General features: G+C 51.0%; 1 protein-coding gene across 2 annotated transcripts; it reads left to right on the top strand.

Annotated features, from left to right (window-relative positions):
• Positions 1-512: 512 nt before the first annotated feature.
• Positions 513-12,180, top strand: LOC131590175 (kallikrein-14-like). Of its 2 annotated transcripts, XM_058860076.1 has the most exons (8): positions 513-542; positions 5,749-5,802; positions 7,524-7,671; positions 8,821-8,870; positions 8,973-9,176; positions 10,474-10,505; positions 10,650-10,754; positions 12,028-12,180. In XM_058860076.1, exons 2-8 carry the CDS (start codon positions 5,760-5,762, stop codon positions 12,178-12,180), a joined length of 735 nt encoding a protein of 244 aa, XP_058716059.1. In that variant the 5' UTR covers positions 513-542; positions 5,749-5,759. The 2 variants fall into 2 exon arrangements, with proteins under 2 accessions (XP_058716059.1, XP_058716058.1); XM_058860075.1 differs by having other exon boundaries at positions 8,821-9,176.
• Positions 12,181-18,418: the final 6,238 nt, after the last annotated feature.

The following is an 18,418-nucleotide window of genomic DNA, read 5'->3' as shown; positions in this document are numbered from 1 at the left end:
GGATTTTCCCATTTTCCCAGGATTTTCCCATTTTTCCCAGGATTTTCCCATTTTTCCTGAGATTTCTCCCATTTTTCCCAGGATTTCCCCATTTTGGGGGGGATTTTTCCCATTTTCCGGGATTTTTCCCCATTTTTGGGGGAATTTTCCCATTCTTCCCAGGATTTTCCCATTTTTTCCGGGTTTTCTCCCATTTTTTCCGGGATTTTTCCCCATTTTGGGGGGATTTTTCCCAGGATTTTCCCCATTTTTCCGGGTTTTCTCCCATTTTTTCCGGGATTTTCCCCATTTTTTTGGGAATTTCCCCATTTTTTTGGAATTTTCCCGGAATTCCTCCCATTCCCCCCCTCCCCCCTCCCCAAAATTCCCATTTTTTTTCCTTTTCCCCCTTTTCCCCTCCCCCTTTTCCCGGGAATTTCCCGCTCCCGCTCCCGGAAGGGATTTTTGGGATTAGAGGCGCTTCCTCCTCCTCCTCCTCCTCCTCCTCCTCCTCCTCCTCCTCCCGAGAATTCCCGGGATCGGGATCGGGATCGCGAGCTCCGGTAGGAATTCCGGGATCGGGAATTCCGGGATCGGGAATTCCGGGATCGGGAATTCCGGGATCGGGAATTTTGGGGTTTTTAGGGGGGGTGGATCCCGAATTTTGGGATTTTTGGGATTTTTCCAGGGGGAGTTTTGGGGTTTTCCCAAAGGAATTCCGGCTGATCCCGGGGAAATTTTGGGAATCCCGGGGGAATTTTGGGAATTCCGGGGGAGTTTTGGGGTTTCCCGAGGGAATTTTGGGAATCTTGGGGGGGGTTCTCGAGGGAATTTTGGGATTTTCCAGGGGAATTTTGGGGTTTCCCGAGGGAATTTTGGGAATCCCGGGGGAATTTTGGGAATTCCGGGGGAGTTTTGGGGTTTCCCGAGGGAATTTTGGGAATCTTGGGGGGGGTTCCCGAGGGAATTTTGGGAATTCTGGGGAGGTTTTTGGGGCTTCCCGGGGGAATTTTGGGAATCCCGGGGGAATTTTGGGATTTTCCAGGGGAATTTTGGGGTTTCCCGAGGGAATTTTGGGAATCCCGGGGGAATTTTGGGAATCCCCGGGGGGGTTTTGGGGCTTCCCGGGGGAATTTTGGGAATCCCGGGGGGGTCCCCGAGGGAATTTTGGGAATCCCGAGGGAATTTTGGGATTTTCCAGGGGAATTTTGGGGTTTCCCGAGGGAATTTTGGGAATCCCGGGGGAATTTTGGGAATCCCCGGGGGGGTTTTGGGGGTTCCCGAGGGAATTTTGGGAATCTTGGGGGGGTTTCCCGAGGGAATTTTGGGAATTCCGGGGGAGTTTTGGGGGTTCCCGAGGGAATTTTGGGAATCCCGGGGGGTTTCCCGAGGGAATTTTGGGATTTTCCAGGGGAATTTTGGGGCTTCCCGAGGGAATTTTGGGAATCCCGGGGGAATTTTGGGAATTCTGGGGGGGTTCCCGAGGGAATTTTGGGAATCCCGGGGGAATTTTGGGAATTCTGGGGGGGTTCCCGAGGGAATTTTGGGAATCCTGGGAGGTTTTTGGGGTTTCCCGAGGGAATTTCGGGAATTTTTTTTGGAGTTCCGGGAAGATCCCGGGAATTTTCGGGAGCCCAGAGGGAATTCCGGGTTTTTTCCAAAGGAATTTTTTTAGGGAATCTCGAAGGATTTGGGGATTTTCCAGGGAAATCTCCGGGGATTTTGGGGGTTCCTGAGGGAATTTTGGGATTTTCCAGGGGAATTTTGGGGATTCCTGAAGGAATTTGGGATTTTCCAGGGGAATTTTGGGGGTTCCTGAAGGAATTTGGGATTTTCCAGGGGAATTTTGGGGGTTCCCGAGGGAATTTTGGGATTTTCCAGGGGAATTTTGGGGGTTCCCGTGGGAATTTTGGGATTTTCCAGGGGAATTTTGGGGATTCCCGAGGGAATTTTGGGAATTTTTGGGGGGATCCAGGAAGATTTTGGGGAATTTGGGGTTTCCCGGCCGGAATTTTGGGAGATTTTGGCCTTTCCCATTGGGAATTTTGGGGTTCCGGGTTTTTCCTGCTCCCGCAATTCCCGTTCCTGCCCCTCCCCCACCCCTTTCCCCTCCCCCCCCCCTTTTTTCCTCTCTCCCTTCCCCCACTTTTCCCGCCCCTTTTTTCCCATTTTTCCCCTTTTTTTCCCACTTTTCCCCCCTTTTTCCTTCATTTTTCCCGATTTCCCCCTTTTTCTTTCTCCTTTTTTCCATTTTCCCCCATTTTTTCCCCATTTTTCCCCTTATTTCCCCTTTTTTCCCCATTTTTCCTTCATTTTTTCACATTTTCTCTCCTTTTTCCCTCTTTTTTCCCCCCTTTTCCCCACTTTTTTTCCCCGTTTTTCCTTCATTTTTCCCACTTTTCCCCCATTTCCTTCCCCTTTTTCCCCTTTTTTCCCGTTTTCCCACATTTTTTCCCCATTTTTTCCCTTTTCCCCCCATTTTTCCTTCCTTTTTTCCCCTTTTTTTCTCCTTTTTCCCCTTTTTTCCCATTTTTTCCCCATTTTCTTTCATTTTTCCCAATTTCCCCCTTTTCCTTTCCCCTTTTCCCCATTTTCCCCCTTTTTTCCCATTTTTCCCCATTTTTTTCCCATTTTTTCCCTTTTTCCCATTTTTCCTTCATTTTTTTCCCAATTTTCCCCTTTTCCTTTCCCCTTTTTCCCCTTTTTCCCATTTTCCCACATTTTTCCCCATTTTTTCCCTTTTCCCCCCATTTTTCCTTCCTTTTTCCCCCTTTTTTCTCCTTTTTTCCCCTTTTTCCCCCCTTTCCCCATTTTTCCTTCATATTTCACAATTTTCCCCCTTTTCCTTCCCCTTTTCCCCCTTTTTTCCCATTTTTCTTTTTTTTTTCAATTTTCTTCCATTTCCCCCCTTTTCCTTTCCCCTTTTTCCCAATTTTCCCATTTTTTCCCCATTTTTTTCTTTCATTTTTCCCCATTTTCCCCTTTTCCTTTCCCTTTTTCCCCATTTTTTCCCCTTTTTCCCGTTTTTCCTCATTTTTCCCCTTTTTCCCACTATTTTCCTGTTTTTCCTTAATTTTTCCCACTTTTCCCCTTTTCCTTTCCCCATTTTCCCCCTTTTTTCCCATTTTTCCCCATTTTTTCCCCCTTTTTCCCCATTTTTTTCCCATTTTTCCCCATTTTTTCCCTTTTTCTCCATTTTTCCTTAATTTTTTTCCCAATTTCCCCCTTTTTCTTTCTCCTTTTTCCCCTTTTTTCCCCTTTTCCCCTTTTTTTCCATTTTTCCTTCATTTTTCCCAATTTCCTCCTTTTTCTTTCCCCTTTTTACCCCTTTTTTCCCCTTTTTTTTCCCGTTTTTTCCCCCTATTTCCCCCTTTTTCCTTCTTCTTTCCCCTTTTTTCCCCCTTTTTCCCACTTTTTTCCCCATTTTCCCCCTTTTCCTTCCCCTTTTTCCCCTTTTTTCCCAATTTCCCACATTTTTCCACATTTTTCCACATTTTTTCCCTTTTCCCCCCATTTTTCCTTCATTTTCCCATTTTTTCTCCTTTTTTCCCATTTTTTCCCACTTTTTTCCCATTTTTCCTTCATTTTTCCCAATTTCCCCCTTTTCCTTTCCCTTTTCCCCTTTTTTCCCATTTTCCACATTTTTTCCCCATTTTTTCCCTTTTCCCCCCATTTTTCCTTAATTATTCCCCCTTTTTTCTCCTTTTTTTCCCTTTTCCCCATTTTTCCCCATTTTTCCCATTTTTCCTTCCTTTTTTCCCGATTTCCCCCCTTTTCCTTTCCCCTTTTTCCCATTTTCTCCATTTTTCCCATTTTTCCTTCCTTTTTTTCCCATTTTTCTTTCATTTTCCCCCATTTTCGCCCTTTTTCTTTCTCCTTTTCCCCTTTTTCCCCCCTTTTTTCCCATTTTTCCCATTTTTCCTTCCTTTTTTCCTGATTTCCCCACTTTTCCTTTCCCCCTTTTCCCAATTTTCCCTTTTTCCCCCCTTTTTTTCCCGTTTTTCCTTCCTTTTTTCCCCTTTTCCCCTTTTTTCCCCTTTTTCCCCCTTTTTCCCCCTTTTTTCCCATTTTTTCCCATTTTTCCAATTTTTTCCCTTTTTCCCCATTTTTCTTTCCTTTATTCCCCATTTCCTCCATTTCCTTTCCCCTTTTTCCCATTTTTCCCCATTTTTTCCCATTTTTCTTTCATTTTTTTCCCACCCCCCTTTTCCTTTCCCCCATTTCCCCTTTTTCCCCTTTTTTTCCTGTTTTTCCTTCCCTTTTTTCCCAATTCCCCACTTTTTCTTTCTCCTTTTCCCATTTTTCCCCTTTTTCCCCCATTTTTCTTTCCTTTATTCCCCATTTCCCCCTTTTCCTTTCCCCCTTTTTTCCCATTTTTCCTTCCTTTTCTCCCGATTTCCCCACTTTTCCTTTCCCCTTTTTCCCAATTTTCCCCCAATTTTCCCCTTTTTCCCCCATTTTTCTTTCATCTTCCCAATTTTCTCCTTTTTTCCCCTTTTCCCCCCATTTTTCCTTCATTTTCCCCCCATTTTCCCCCTTTTCCTTTCCCCTATTTCCCTTTTTTCCCGATTTTTTCCCCTTTTTTCCCATTTTTCCCCATTTTTTCTCCATTTTTCTTTCATTTTTTCCCCATCCCCCCTTTTCCCATTTTTCCCTTTTTTTTTTCCCATTTTCCCCTTTTTTCCCATTTCCCCCCTTTTTCTTTCTCCTTTTTCCCCTTTTTCCCCTTTTTCCCCTTTTTCCCCTTTTTCCCCTTTTTCCCCATTTTTCCTTCTTTTATTCCCATTTTTCCCATTTTTCTTTCCTTTTTCCCCATTTTTTCCCCTTTTCACAATTTTTTCTCCTCTATTTTTTCTCCCTTTCCCCATTTTTCCTCCAAATTCCCCCAAAATTCCCCCAAATTCCCCATTTTTCACCCAAATTCCCCCCAAATTCCCCATTTTTCACCCAAATTCCCCCAAATTCCCCCAAATCCCTCAAAATTCACACATTCCCCCAAATTTGCCCAAAATTCCCCCAAATTCCTCGTTTTTCACCCAAATTCCCCCAAATTCCTCCCAAATTCCCCCAAATTCCCCAAAATCCCCCCCAAATTCCCCAAATTCCCCCAAAATCCCCAAAATTCACACAAATTCCCCCAAATTCCAAAAATCCCCCCAAATTCCCCCAAATTCCTCCCAAAATTCCCCAAAATTCCCCATTTTTCACACAAATTCCTCCAAATTCCTCCCAAATTCCCCCAAATTCCCCCAAATCCCTCAAAATTCAAAAAATTCCCCCGAAATTCCCCAAAATTCCCAAAATTCCCCCCAAATTTTCCCTAAATTCCCCATTTTTCACCCAAATTCCCCCAAATTCCCCCAAATTCCCCCAAATTCCCAATTTTTCACCCAAATTCCCCCCAAATTCCCCATTTTTCACCCAAATTCCCCCCAAATTCCCCATTTTTCACCCAAATTCCCCCCAAATTCCCCATTTTTCACCCAAATTCCCCCCAAATTCCCCATTTTTCACCCAAATTCCCCAAATTCCCCCAAATTCCCCCAAATTCCCCCAAATTCCTCAAAATTCAAAAAATTCCCCCGAAATTCCCCAAAATTCCCCCCAAATTTTCCCAAAATTCCCCATTTTTCACCCAAATTCCCCCAAATTCCTCCCAAAATTCCCCAAAATTCCCCATTTTTCACCCCAAAATTCCCCATTTTTCACCCAAATTCCCCAAATTCCCGTTTTTCACCAAAATTCCCATTTTTCCCCCCAATTTTCCAGGATCCCTCAGGATGGAGCTGCTGCTGCTGCTGCTGCTGCTGCCCCTGGCCTCAGGTGAGACCCCAAAATCACCTGGGGGACCCCAAAACTCACCTGGGACCCCAAAACTCACCTGGGGGACCCCAAAACTCACCTGGGGGACCCCAAAATCACCTGGGGGACCCCAAAACTCACCTGGGGGACCCCAAAATCACCTGGGGGACCCCAAAATCACCTGGGGGACCCCAAAACTCACCTGGGGGACCCCAAAATTCACCTGGGACCCCAAAATCACCTGAGAGACCCCAAAACTCACCTGGGGGACCCCAAAATCACCTGAGAGACCCCAAAACTCACCTGGGACCCCAAAATCACCTGGGACCCCAAAACTCACCTGGGGGACCCCAAAACTCACCTGGGACCCCAAAATCACCTGGGGGACCCCAAACCTCACCTGGAACCCCCCAAAACTCACCTGAGAGACCCCAAAATCACCTGAGAGACCCCAAAATCACCTGGGGGACCCCAAAACTCACCTGAGTGAGCCCAAAATCACCTGGGGGACCCCAAACTCACCTGGGGGACCCCAAAACTCACCTGGGACCCCAAAATCACCTGGGGGACCCCAAAACTCACCTGTGACCCCAAAACTCACCTGTGACCCCAAAAACTCACCTGGGTGACCCCAAAATTACCTGAGAGACCCCAAAACTCACCTGGGGGACCCCAAAATCACCTGGGGGACCCCAAAACTCACCTGAGACCCCAAAATCACCTGGGGGACCCCAAAACTCACCTGGGGGACCCCAAAACTCACCTGGGACCCCAAAATCACCTGGGGGACCCCAAAACTCACCTGGGGGACCCCAAAATCACCTGGGACCCCAAAACTCACCTGAGTGACCCCCAAACTCACCTGGGGGACCCCAAAACTCACCTGGGTGACCCCTAAACTCACCTGGGGGACCCCAAAACTCACCTGAGACCCCAAAATTCACCTGGGACCCCCCAAAACTCACCTGGGACCCCAAAACTCACCTGGGGGACCCCAAAATCACCTGGGGGACCCCAAAACTCACCTGGGGGACCCCAAAAACTCACCTGGGGGACCCCAAAATCACCTGGGGGACCCCAAAATAACCTGGGACCCCAAAACTCACCTGGGGGACCCCAAAATCACCTGGAACCCCCCCAAAACTCACCTGGGACCCCAAAACTCACCTGGGGGACCCCAAAACTCACCTGGGTGACCCCAAAATCACCTGGGGGACCCCAAAACCTCACCTGAGAGACCACAAAACTCACCTGAGAGACCCCAAAATCACCTGGGACACCCCAAAACTCACCTGGGACCCCAAAACTCACCTGGGACCCCCCAGACTCACCTGAGAGACCCCAAAACTCACCTGGGACCCCAAACCTCACCTGGGACCCCCCCAAAACTCACCTGGGACCCCCCAGACTCACCTGAGTGACCCCAAATCTCACCTGGGTGACCCCAAAGGTGACCCCAGACTCACCTGGGTGACCCCAAATCTCACCTGGGTGACCCCAGACTCACCTGGGTGACCCCAAAGGTGACCCCAGACTCACCTGGGTGACCCCAGACTCACCTGGGTGTCCCACAGGTGGGCGGGGCCGGCGCTGGGTGCTGGAGGGACACACCTGTGCCCCGCCCTGGCCCCACCCTGACTCACCTGGGTGTCCCACAGGTGGGTGGGGCCGGCGCTGGGTGCTGGAGGGACACACCTGTGCCCCGCCCTGGCCCCACCCTGACTCACCTGGGTGTCCCACAGGTGGGCGGGGCCGGCGCTGGGTGCTGGAGGGACACACCTGTGCCCCGCCCTGGCAGGCCGCGCTGTTCCAGGGGCGTCGCTTCGTCTGCGGGGGGACCCTGGTGGCGCCCAGGTGGGTCCTGACGGCCGCGCACTGCCACGCCCCCGGGTACGGACAGGTAACGGGGACACACCTGGGGGGAGGGGGGGACACACCTGGGGACACCTGGGGACACAGCTGGGGGGAGGGGGACACACCTGGGGGGGGCTGGGCAGGTAACGGGGACACACCTGGGGGGGGCGGGCACACACCTGGGGACACAGCTGGGGGGAGGGGACACACCTGGGGACACACCTGGGGGGGGCTGGGACACCTGAGGACACCTGGGGAGGTGGGGACACACCTGGGGAACACCTGGGCTCACCTGGGGCTCACCTGGGGCTCACCTGTCCCTCATCTGTGTCACCTGTCCCACCTGTCTCACCTGTCCCTCACCTGTCCCTCACCTGTCTCACCTGTCCCTCACCTGTCCCTGACCTGTCTCACCTGTCTCACCTGTCTCACCTGTCCCACCTGTCTCACCTGTCTCACCTCTCACCTGTCCCACCTGTCTCACCTGTCTCACCTGTCCCACCTGTCTCACCTGTCTCACCTCTCACCTGTCCCACCTGTCTCACCTGTCTCACCTGTCCAATCTCACCTGTCTCACCTGTCCCACCTGTCCATGTCTCACCTGTCCCTCACCTGTCCCTCACCTGTCCCTGACCTGTCTCACCTGTCTCACCTGTCTCACCTGTCTCACCTGTCTCACCTGTCCCACCTGTCTCACCTGTCTCACCTCTCACCTGTCCCACCTGTCTCACCTGTCTCACCTGTCCAATCTCACCTGTCTCACCTGTCCCACCTGTCCATGTCTCACCTGTCCCTCACCTGTCCCTCACCTGTCACACCTGTCTCACCTGTCCATGTCTCACCTGTCTCACCTGTCCCAGTCTCACCTGTCCATGTCTCACCTGTCCCCCACCTGTCCCTCACCTGTCCCTCACCTGTCACACCTGTCTCACCTGTCCATGTCTCACCTGTCTCACCTGTCTCACCTGTCTCACCTGTCCCTGTCTCACCTGTCTCACCTGTCTCACCTGTCTCACCTGTCCATGTCTCACCTGTCTCACCTGTCTCACCTGTCTCCCCTGTCTCACCTGTCCCTGTCTCACCTGTCTCACCTGTCTCACCTGTCCCACCTGTCCATGTCCCACCTGTCTCACCTGTCTCACCTGTCCATGTCTCACCTGTCTCACCTGTCCCCTCTCCCCCCAGCCCCATCAGCGTCCGTCTGGGTGGCCGTGGCCGTCAGCAGGTGCGCCCAGGTGAGTCCCCCTCGGGGGGCGGCTCCTCCCCCTCAGGTGAGACCCCCCCAGGTGAGCCCCCGGCGGCGGGGGCGGGCTCAGGTGAGGCCCCACCTGCGCCAGGTGAGCAGCGGCGGCGCTCGGTGCGGATCTTCCGCTTCCCCGGCTACAACGAGACCTCCAAGGACGGGGACCTGATGCTGCTGCGGCTGCAGGTGCCGGCGCACCTGAGCCGCCAGGTGAGGCCCCTGCCGCCGGCGCGCACCTGCGCCACGCCCGGCACCGCCTGCCAGATCTCCGGCTGGGGCTCCACCACCAGCCCCGAAGGTGAGGCACACCTGGCGCAGGTGAGGGGACAGCTGACAGGGTGGGGGGTACCTGAGGAGAGCCGGGGGGGCCTCAGGTGTGACCCCAGGTGTGACCCCAGGTGTGACCCCAGTCAGGGTTACCTGTCCAGGTGTGACCCCAGGTGTGACCCCAGGTGTGACCCCAGGTGTGACCCCAGTCAGGGTTACCTGAGATCAGGTGTGACCCCAGGTGACCCCAGGTGTGACCCCAGTCAGGGTTACCTGTCCAGGTGACTCCAGGTGTGACTCCAGGTGTGACCCCAGGTGTGACCCCAGGTGTGTCCCCAGTCAGGGTTACCTGTCCAGGTGTGTCCAGGTGTGTTTCCAGCTGTGCCCAGGTGTCCCCAGGTGTCCCCAGGTGACCCCAGGTGTGACTCCAGGTGTGACCCCAGGTGTGACCCCGGTCAGGGTTACCTGTCCAGGTGTGACCCCAGGTGTGACCCCAGGTGTGACCCCAGTCAGGGTTACCTGTCCAGGTGTGACCCCAGGTGTGACCCCAGGTGTGACCCCAGTCAGGGTTACCTGTCCAGGTGTGACCCCAGGTGTGACCCCAGGTGTGACCCCAGGTGTGACCCCAGGTGACCCCAGGTGTGACCCCAGGTGTGACCCCAGGTGTGACCCCAGGTGACCCCAGTCAGGGTTACCTGTCCAGGTGTGACCCCAGGTGTGACCCCAGGTGACCCCAGGTGTGACCCCAGTCAGGGTTACCTGTCCAGGTGTCACCACCACCAGCCCCGAAGGTGAGGCACACCTGGCGCAGGTGAGGGGACAGCTGACAGGGTGGGGGGTACCTGAGATCAGGTGTGACCCCAGTCAGGGTTACCTGTCCATGTGTGACCCCAGGTGTGACCCCAGGTGTGACCCCAGGTGTGACCCCAGGTGTGACCCCAGGTGACCCCAGGTGTGACCCCAGGTGTGACCCCAGGTGTGACCCCAGGTGTGACCCCAGGTGTGACCCCAGTCAGGGTTACCTGTCCAGGTGTGTCCAGGTGTGTCCCCAGCTGTGCCCAGGTGTCCCCAGGTGTCCCCAGGTGACCCCAGGTGTCCCCAGGTGACCCCAGGTGTGACCCCAGGTGTCCCAGGTGTGTCCAGGTGTGACCCCAGGTGTGACCCCAGGTGTGACCTAGTCAGGGTTACCTGTCCAGCTGTGGCCAGGTGTCCCCAGGTGACCCCAGGTGACCCCAGGTGTCTCAGGTGTCTCAGGTGTCCCCAGGTGTGTCCAGGTGTGTCCAGGTGTGACCCCAGGTGTCCCCAGGTGACCCCAGGTGTCGTTTCAGTGACGTTCCCCAAGGACCTGCACTGCAGCCAGGTGACCCCAGGTGTTTCAGGTGTCCCCAGGTGTCTCAGGTGTCCCCAGGTGTCCCCAGGTGTGACCCCAGTCAGGGTTACCTGTCCAGGTGTGACCCCAGGTGTCGTTTCAGTGACGTTCCCCAAGGACCTGCACTGCAGTCAGGTGACGATCGTACCTGAGCTCACCTGTCGCCGAATCTACCCCGACTCCATCACCCCCAACATGGTCTGTGCCGGGGAGCCCCGGAGCCGCGCCGACACCTGCCAGGTGAGGGGACAGGTGTGGGGACAGGTGAGGGGACACCTGCCAGGTGAGGGGACAGGTGAGGGGACACCTGCCAGGTGAGGGGACAGGTGAGGGGACACCTGCCAGGTGAGGGGACAGGTGAGGGGACAGGTGAGGGGACAGGTGAGGGGACAGGGGACAGGTGAGGGGACAGGTGACACCTGCCAGGTGAGGGGACAGGTGTGGGGACAGGTGACACCTGCCAGGTGAGGGGACAGGTGAGGGGACAGGGGACAGGTGAGGGGACAGGTGAGGGGACACCTGTCAGGTGAGGGGACAGGTGAGGGGACAGGGGACAGGTGAGGGGACAGGTGACACCTGCCAGGTGAGGGGACAGGTGAGGGGACACCTGCCAGGTGAGGGGACAGGTGAGGGGACACCTGCCAGGTGAGGGGACAGGTGTGGGGACAGGGGACAGGTGAGGGGACAGGTGACACCTGCCAGGTGAGGGGACAGGTGAGGGGACAGGGGACAGGTGAGGGGACAGGTGAGGGGACACCTGCCAGGTGAGGGGACAGGTGACACCTGCCAGGTGAGGGGACAGGGGACAGGTGAGGGGACAGGTGAGGGGACAGGTGACACCTGCCAGGTGAGGGGACAGGTGAGGGGACAGGGGACACCTGCCAGGTGAGGGGACAGGTGTGGGGACAGGGGACAGGGGACACCTGCCAGGTGAGGGATCCAGGACAGGTGAGGGGACAGGGGACACGGCCAGGTGAGGGGGACAGGTGAGGGACCGGGGACCGGTGAGGGGACAGGGGACACCTGCCAGGTGAGGGCACAGGTGAGGGGACAGGTGAGGGACAGGTGAGGGGACAGGTGACGGACAGGTGAGGGGACAGGTGAGGGACAGGTGAGGGGACAGGTGAGGGACAGGTGAGAACAGGTGAGGGACAGGTGAGAGGGATGGGACGGGTGAAACAGGTGAGAGACAGGTGAGGGACAGGTGGGACAGGTGAGGGACAGGTGAGAGGGATGGGACAGGTGAGACAGGTGAGGGACTGGTGTGGGGGATGGGACAGGTGAGACAGGTGAGGGACAGGTGAGACAGGTGAGGGACAGGTGTGGGGGATGGGACAGGTGAGACAGGTGCGGTGCTTTGTGCTCACCCCAGGCTGATTTTGGGCCAATTTCAGCCGATTTTGGGCCCATTCCCCTCACCCCGAGTCGATTTCGGGGTCATTTTTTCCCAATTCTCCCCGAATTCCCCCCAAATTTCTCTTCCCCGCCGCTGACCCCCCGATTTCCTCCCCAGGGCGACTCCGGGGGGCCCCTGATGTGCAACGGGCGCCTGCAGGGCATCACCTCCTGGGGCCCGGGGGTGTGCGGGGACCCCCGGAAACCGGGGGTGTACGTCAACCTGTGCCGCTACAGCCGCTGGCTGGAGGAGACCATGGCACAGAACTGACCAAAATCCACAAAATTCCACCCAAATCCACCCAAAACCGGGGGTGTACGTCAACCTGTGCCGCTACAGCCGCTGGCTGGAGGAGACCATGGCACAGAACTGACTGAAATCCACCCAAAATCCACCCAAATCCACCCAAAACTGACCAAAACTGACCCAAATCCACCCCAAACTGACACAAATCCACCCAAAACTGACCTAAAACTGACCAAATCCACCCAAAACTGACCCAAATCCACCCAAAACTGACCCAAATCCACAAAAATCCACCCAAAACCGGGGGTGTACGTCAACCTGTGCCGCTACAGCCGCTGGCTGGAGGAGACCATGGCACAGAACTGACCAAAACTGACCCAAATCCACCCAAATCCACCCAAAACCGGGGGTGTACGTCAACCTGTGCCGCTACAGCCGCTGGCTGGAGGAGACCATGGCACAGAACTGACCCAAAACTGACTGAAATCCACCCAAAACTGACCCAAACTGACCTAAAACAGACCCAAATCCACCCAAAACCGGGGGTGTACGTCAACCTGTGCCGCTACAGCCGCTGGCTGGAGGAGACCATGGCACAGAACTGACTGAAATCCACCCAAAACTGACCAAAACTGACCCAAATCCACCCAAAACTGACCAAAACTGACCCAAATCCACCCAAAACCGGGGGTGTACGTCAACCTGTGCCGCTACAGCCGCTCGCTGGAGGAGACCATGGCACAGAACTGACCCAAAACTGACCCAAATCCACCCAAAACTGACCTAAACTGACCAAAACCCACCCAAACTGACCCAAATCCACCAAAACCCACCCAAACTGACTCAAATCCACCCAAAACCGGGGGTGTTCGTCAACCTGTGCCGCTACAGCCGCTGGCTGGAGGAGACCATGGCACAGAACTGACCCAAAACTGACCAAAACTGACCCAAATCCACCCAAAACTGACCAAAACCCACCCAAACTGACCCAAAACTGACCCAAACTGACCCAAATCCACCCAAAACCGGGGGTGTTCGTCAACCTGTGCCGCTACAGCCGCTGGCTGGAGGAGACCATGGCACAGAACTGACCCAAAACTGACCAAAATCCACCCAAAACTGACCTAAACTGACCCAAATCCACCCAAAACCGGGGGTGTTCGTCAACCTGTGCCGCTACAGCCGCTGGCTGGAGGAGACCATGGCACAGAACTGACCCAAAACTGACCAAAATCCACCCAAAACTGACCCAAACTGACCCAAACTGACCCAAATCCACCCAAAACTGACCCAAACTGACCCAAAACTGACCTAAACTGACCAAATCCACCCAAAACTGACCAAAACTCACCCAAACTGACCCAAATCCACCCAAAACCGGGAGTGTTCGTCAACCTGTGCCGCTACAGCCGCTGGCTGGAGGAGGCCATGGCACAAAACTGACCCAAAACTGACTGAAATCCACCCAAAACTGACCTAAAACTGACCAAACCCACCCAAAACTGACCCAAATCCACCCAAACTGACCCAAATCCACCCAAAACCGGGGGTGTTCGTCAACCTGTGCCGCTACAGCCGCTGGCTGGAGGAGACCATGGCACAGAACTGACCAAAATCCACAAAATTCCACCCAAAACTGACCAAACTGACCCAAATCCACCCAAAACTGACCCAAATCCACCCAAAACTGACCAAAACCCACCAAAAAACCCACCCAAAACTGACCCAAACTGACCCAAATCCACCCAAAACCGGGGGTGTACGTCAACCTGTGCCGCTACAGCCGCTGGCTGGAGGAGACCATGGCACAGAACTGACCAAAATCCACAAAAATCCACCCAAAACTGACCCAAACTGACCAAATCCACCCAAATCCATCCAAAACTGACCAAAACTGACCAAAACTGACCCAAATCCACCCAAAACTGACCAAAACTGACTCAAATCCACCCAAATCCACCAAAAACTGACACAAAACTGACACAAAACTGACCCAAACCCACCCAAACTGACCCAAACTGACCCAAATCCACCCAAAACTGACTGAAATCCACCCAAAACTGACCTAAAACTGACCAAAACCCACCAAAAACTGACCCAAATCAACCCAAAACTGACCTAAAACTGACCCAAATCCACCCAAAACCGGGGGTGTTCGTCAACCTGTGCCGCTACAGCCGCTGGCTGGAGGAGACCATGGCACAGAACTGACCCAAAACTGACCCAAATCCACCCAAAACTGACCCAAAACTGACCTAAAACTGACCCAAATCCACCCAAAACCGGGGGTGTTCGTCAACCTGTGCCGCTACAGCCGCTGGCTGGAGGAGACCATGGCACAGAACTGACCAAAATCCACCCAAAACTGACCCAAACTGACCCAAACTGACCCAAACTGACCCAAACTGACCCAAAATTGACCCAAACTGACCCAAACTGACCCAAATCCACCCAAACTGACCGAAACTGACCCAAACTGACCAAATCCACCCGAAACTGACCCAAATCCACCCAAAACTGACTCAAAATGACCCAAACTGACCCAAACTGACCCAAACTGACCCAAAACTGACCCAAACTGACCCAAACTGACCCAAACTGACCCAAACTGACCCAAACTGACCCAAAACTGACCCAAAATCACCCAAAATTGACCCAAATTGACCCAAACTGACCCAAATCCACCCAAAACTGACCTAAACTGACCAAATCCACCCAAAACTGACCCAAATCCACCCAAAACTGACTCAAAATGACCCAAACTGACCCAAACTGACCCAAACTGACCCAAAACTGACCCAAACTGACCCAAACTGACCCAAACTGACCCAAATCCACCCAAACTGACCGAAACTGATCCAAACTGACCAAATCCACCCAAAACTGACCCAATCTGACCCAAACTGACCCAAATCCACCCAAACTGACCCAAACTGACCCAAACTGACCCAAACTGACCCAAAACTGACCCAAACTGACCCAAAATGACCCAAACTGACCCAAAACTGACCCAAAATCACCCAAAATTGACCCAAATTGACCTAAAACTGACCCAATCTGACCCAAACTGACCCAAACTGACCCAAAACTGACCCAAACTGACCCAAACTGACCCAAAATGACCCAAAACTGACCCAAAATGACCCAAACTGACCCCAAATTACCCAAAACTGACCCAAAATGACCCAAAAATGACCCAAAATGACGCAAAATGACCCAAATCCACCCAAAATCTCCGGCACGGAACCTTCTGGAAAATTCCGCTCCGAAAATTCCCCCCGGGTCCAGAACCCTGAAAATAAAAAACAAAATGAGACCTGAAATTTCCGTCTTTGGAATGGCAAAATTCCCCAATTTCCACCCAAAATCCCCAAAATCCCGGAAATTCCACCCCAAATCCCAAAATTTCACCCAAAAATCCCCAAAATTTCACCCAAAAATCCCCAAAATTTCACCCAAAATCCCCAAAATTTCACCCAAAAAAACCCAAATTTCCAGCCCAAATCCCAAAATTTCACCCAAAATCCCAAAAATTCCACCCAAAATCCTAAAAATTCCACCCCAAATCCCAAAATTTCACCCAAAAAACCCCAAATTTCCAGCCCAAATCCCAAAATTTCCACCCCAAAATCCCAAAATTCAAAAGAAATTAGGAAATATTTCTTTAAAATCCAAAATCCCAAAATTTCCACCCCAAAATCCCAAAAATTCCACCCAAAATCCCAAAAATCAGAAGAAACGAGGAAATATTTCTTTAAAATCCCAAATACAAAAAATTCCACCCCAAAATCCCAAAAATTCCACCCCAAAATCCCAAAATTTTACCCAAAACCCCCAAAATTCCACCCCAAATCCCCAAAATTTCACCCAAATACCCCAAAATTTCCACCCCAAACCCCCAAAATTTTCACCCAAAATCCCCAAAATTCCACCCCCAAATCCCAAAATTTCACCCTGAAAATCCCAAAAATCAAAAGAACCCAGAAAATATTTTTTTAAATCCCAAAATCCCCAAAATTCCACCCAAAATCCCAAAATTTCCACCCCAAAATCCCAAAATTCCACCCAAAATCCCCAAAATTCCACCCAAAATACCCCAAATTTCCACCCAAAATCCCCCAAAAATTCCACCTGAAAATCCCGAAATTTCACCCAAAATCCCAAAATTCCACCCAAAATCCCCAAAATTTCACCCAAAATCCCCAAAATTCCACCCTGAAAATCCCAAAAATCAAAAGAACCCAGAAAATATTTTTTTAAATCCCAAAATCCCCAAAATTCCACCCAAAATCCCAAAATTTCATCCAAAATTCCCAAAATTCCACGCAAAATCCCAAAATTTCCACCCCAAAGTCCCAAAATTTCAACTGAAAATCCCCAAAATTCCACCCAAAAACCCCAAAATTCCACCTGAAAATCCCAAAATTCCACCCCAAATCCCCAAAATTTCAACCGAAATCCCCAAAATTCCACCCAAAATCCCCAAAATTCCTCCCAAAATTTCCACTTAAAATCCTCAAAATTTCAACCCAAATCCCCAAAATTTCAACCGAAATCCCAAAATTTCCGCCCCAAAACCCCAAAATTTCACCCAAATACCCCAAAATTCCACCTGAAAATCCCAAAAATTTCAGCCAAAATTCCCAAAATTTTCACCCAAAATCCTCAAAATTCCACCCAAAATCCCAAAAATTCCACCCAAAATCCCCAAAATTTCACCCAAAAATCCCAAAAATTCCACCCAAAATCCCAAAATTCCACCCAAATCCCCAAAATTTCCACTCTAAATCCCAAAATTTCACCCAAAATCCCCAAAAATTCCACCCAAAATCCCCAAAAATTCCACTCAAAATCCCCAAAATTTTACCCAAAATCCCCAAAATTTTCACCAAAAATCCCAAAATTTTCACCCCAAAATCCCAAAATTCAAAAGAAACGGGGAAATATTTCTTTAAAATCCCAAATACAAAAAATTCCATCCCAAAATACAAAAAATTCCACCCAAAATCCCCAAATTCCACCAAAAATCCCAAGATTTCCACCCCAAAATCCCAAAAATCAGAAGAAACGAGGAAATATTTCTTTAAAATCCCAAATACCAAAAATTCCACCCCAAAATCCCAAAAATTCCACCCCAAAATCCCAAGAATTCCACCCAAAATCCCCAAACTTTTCACCCAAAATCCCAAAATTTCCACCCAAAAATCCCAAAAATCAAAAGAAATGAGGAAATATTTCTTTAAAATCCCAATTCCCAAAATTTCACCCAAATCCCAAAAATTCCACCTGAAAATCCCAAAATTTCAACCCAAATCCCCAAAATTTCAACCGAAATCCCCAAAATTCCACCCAAATACCCCAAAATTTCACCTGAAAATCCCAAAATTCCACCTGAAAATCCCAAAATTTCACCCAAAATCCCCAAAATTCCACCCCAAATCCCCAAAATTCCACTCGAAATCCCCAAAATTTCACCCAAAATCCCCAAAATTCCACCTGAAAATCCCAAAAATCAAAAGAACACAGAAAATATTTTTTTAAATCCAAAATCCCCAAAATTCCACCCAAAATCCCAAAATTTCTCCCAAAATTCCCAAAATTTTCACCAAAAATCCTCAAAATTTCAGCCAAAATCCCCAAAATTCCACCCAAAATCCCCAAATTTCTCCCAAAATCCCCAAAATTCCACCCAAAATCCCCAAATTTTTCACTCAAAATCCCCAAAATTCCACCCAAAATCCCCAAATTTTTCACCCAAAATCCCAAAAATTCCACTTAAAATCCTCAAAATTTTACCCAAAAACCCCAAAATTCCACCTGAAAATCCCAAAAATTTCAGCCAAATCTCCCAAAATTTTCACCAAAAATCCTCAAAATTCCACCCAAAATCCCAAAAATTCCACTTAAAATCCTCAAAATTTTACCCAAAATCCCCAAAATTCCACCCAAAATCCCAAAATTCCAACCTGAAAATCCCAAAAATCCAAAAGAACCCAGAAAAATTTTTTTTTAAATCCCAAAATCCCCAAAATTCCACCCAAAATCCCCAAATTTTTCACCCAAAATCCCCAAAAATTCCACTCAAAATTCCCAAATTTCCACCCAAAATCCCCAAATTTTTCACTCAAAATCCCCAAAAATTCCACTCAAAATCCCCAAAATTCCACTCAAAATGCCAAAAATTCCACTGAAAATCCTCAAAATTTTACCCAAAACCCCAAAATTCCACCTGAAAATCCCAAAATTCCAACCTCAAAATCCC

Source organism: Poecile atricapillus, chromosome 32 (genome assembly GCF_030490865.1).
Source record: "Poecile atricapillus isolate bPoeAtr1 chromosome 32, bPoeAtr1.hap1, whole genome shotgun sequence".
Taxonomy (NCBI): Eukaryota; Metazoa; Chordata; class Aves; order Passeriformes; family Paridae; genus Poecile; species Poecile atricapillus.
This window is presented reverse-complemented; position numbering and strand designations above follow the sequence as displayed.

Excerpts from the sequence above, each read along its gene's own strand:
- LOC131590175 (XM_058860075.1), top strand. The coding sequence starts at position 5,760 with ATGGAGCTGCTGCTGCTGCTGCTGCTGCTGCCCCTGGCCTCAG. Across the intron at positions 9,177-10,473 it reads CTCCACCACCAGCCCCGAAG|TGACGTTCCCCAAGGACCTG; the intron begins GTGAGGCACACC and ends GTGTCGTTTCAG. Across the intron at positions 10,755-12,027 it reads GCCGCGCCGACACCTGCCAG|GGCGACTCCGGGGGGCCCCT; the intron begins GTGAGGGGACAG and ends TTTCCTCCCCAG.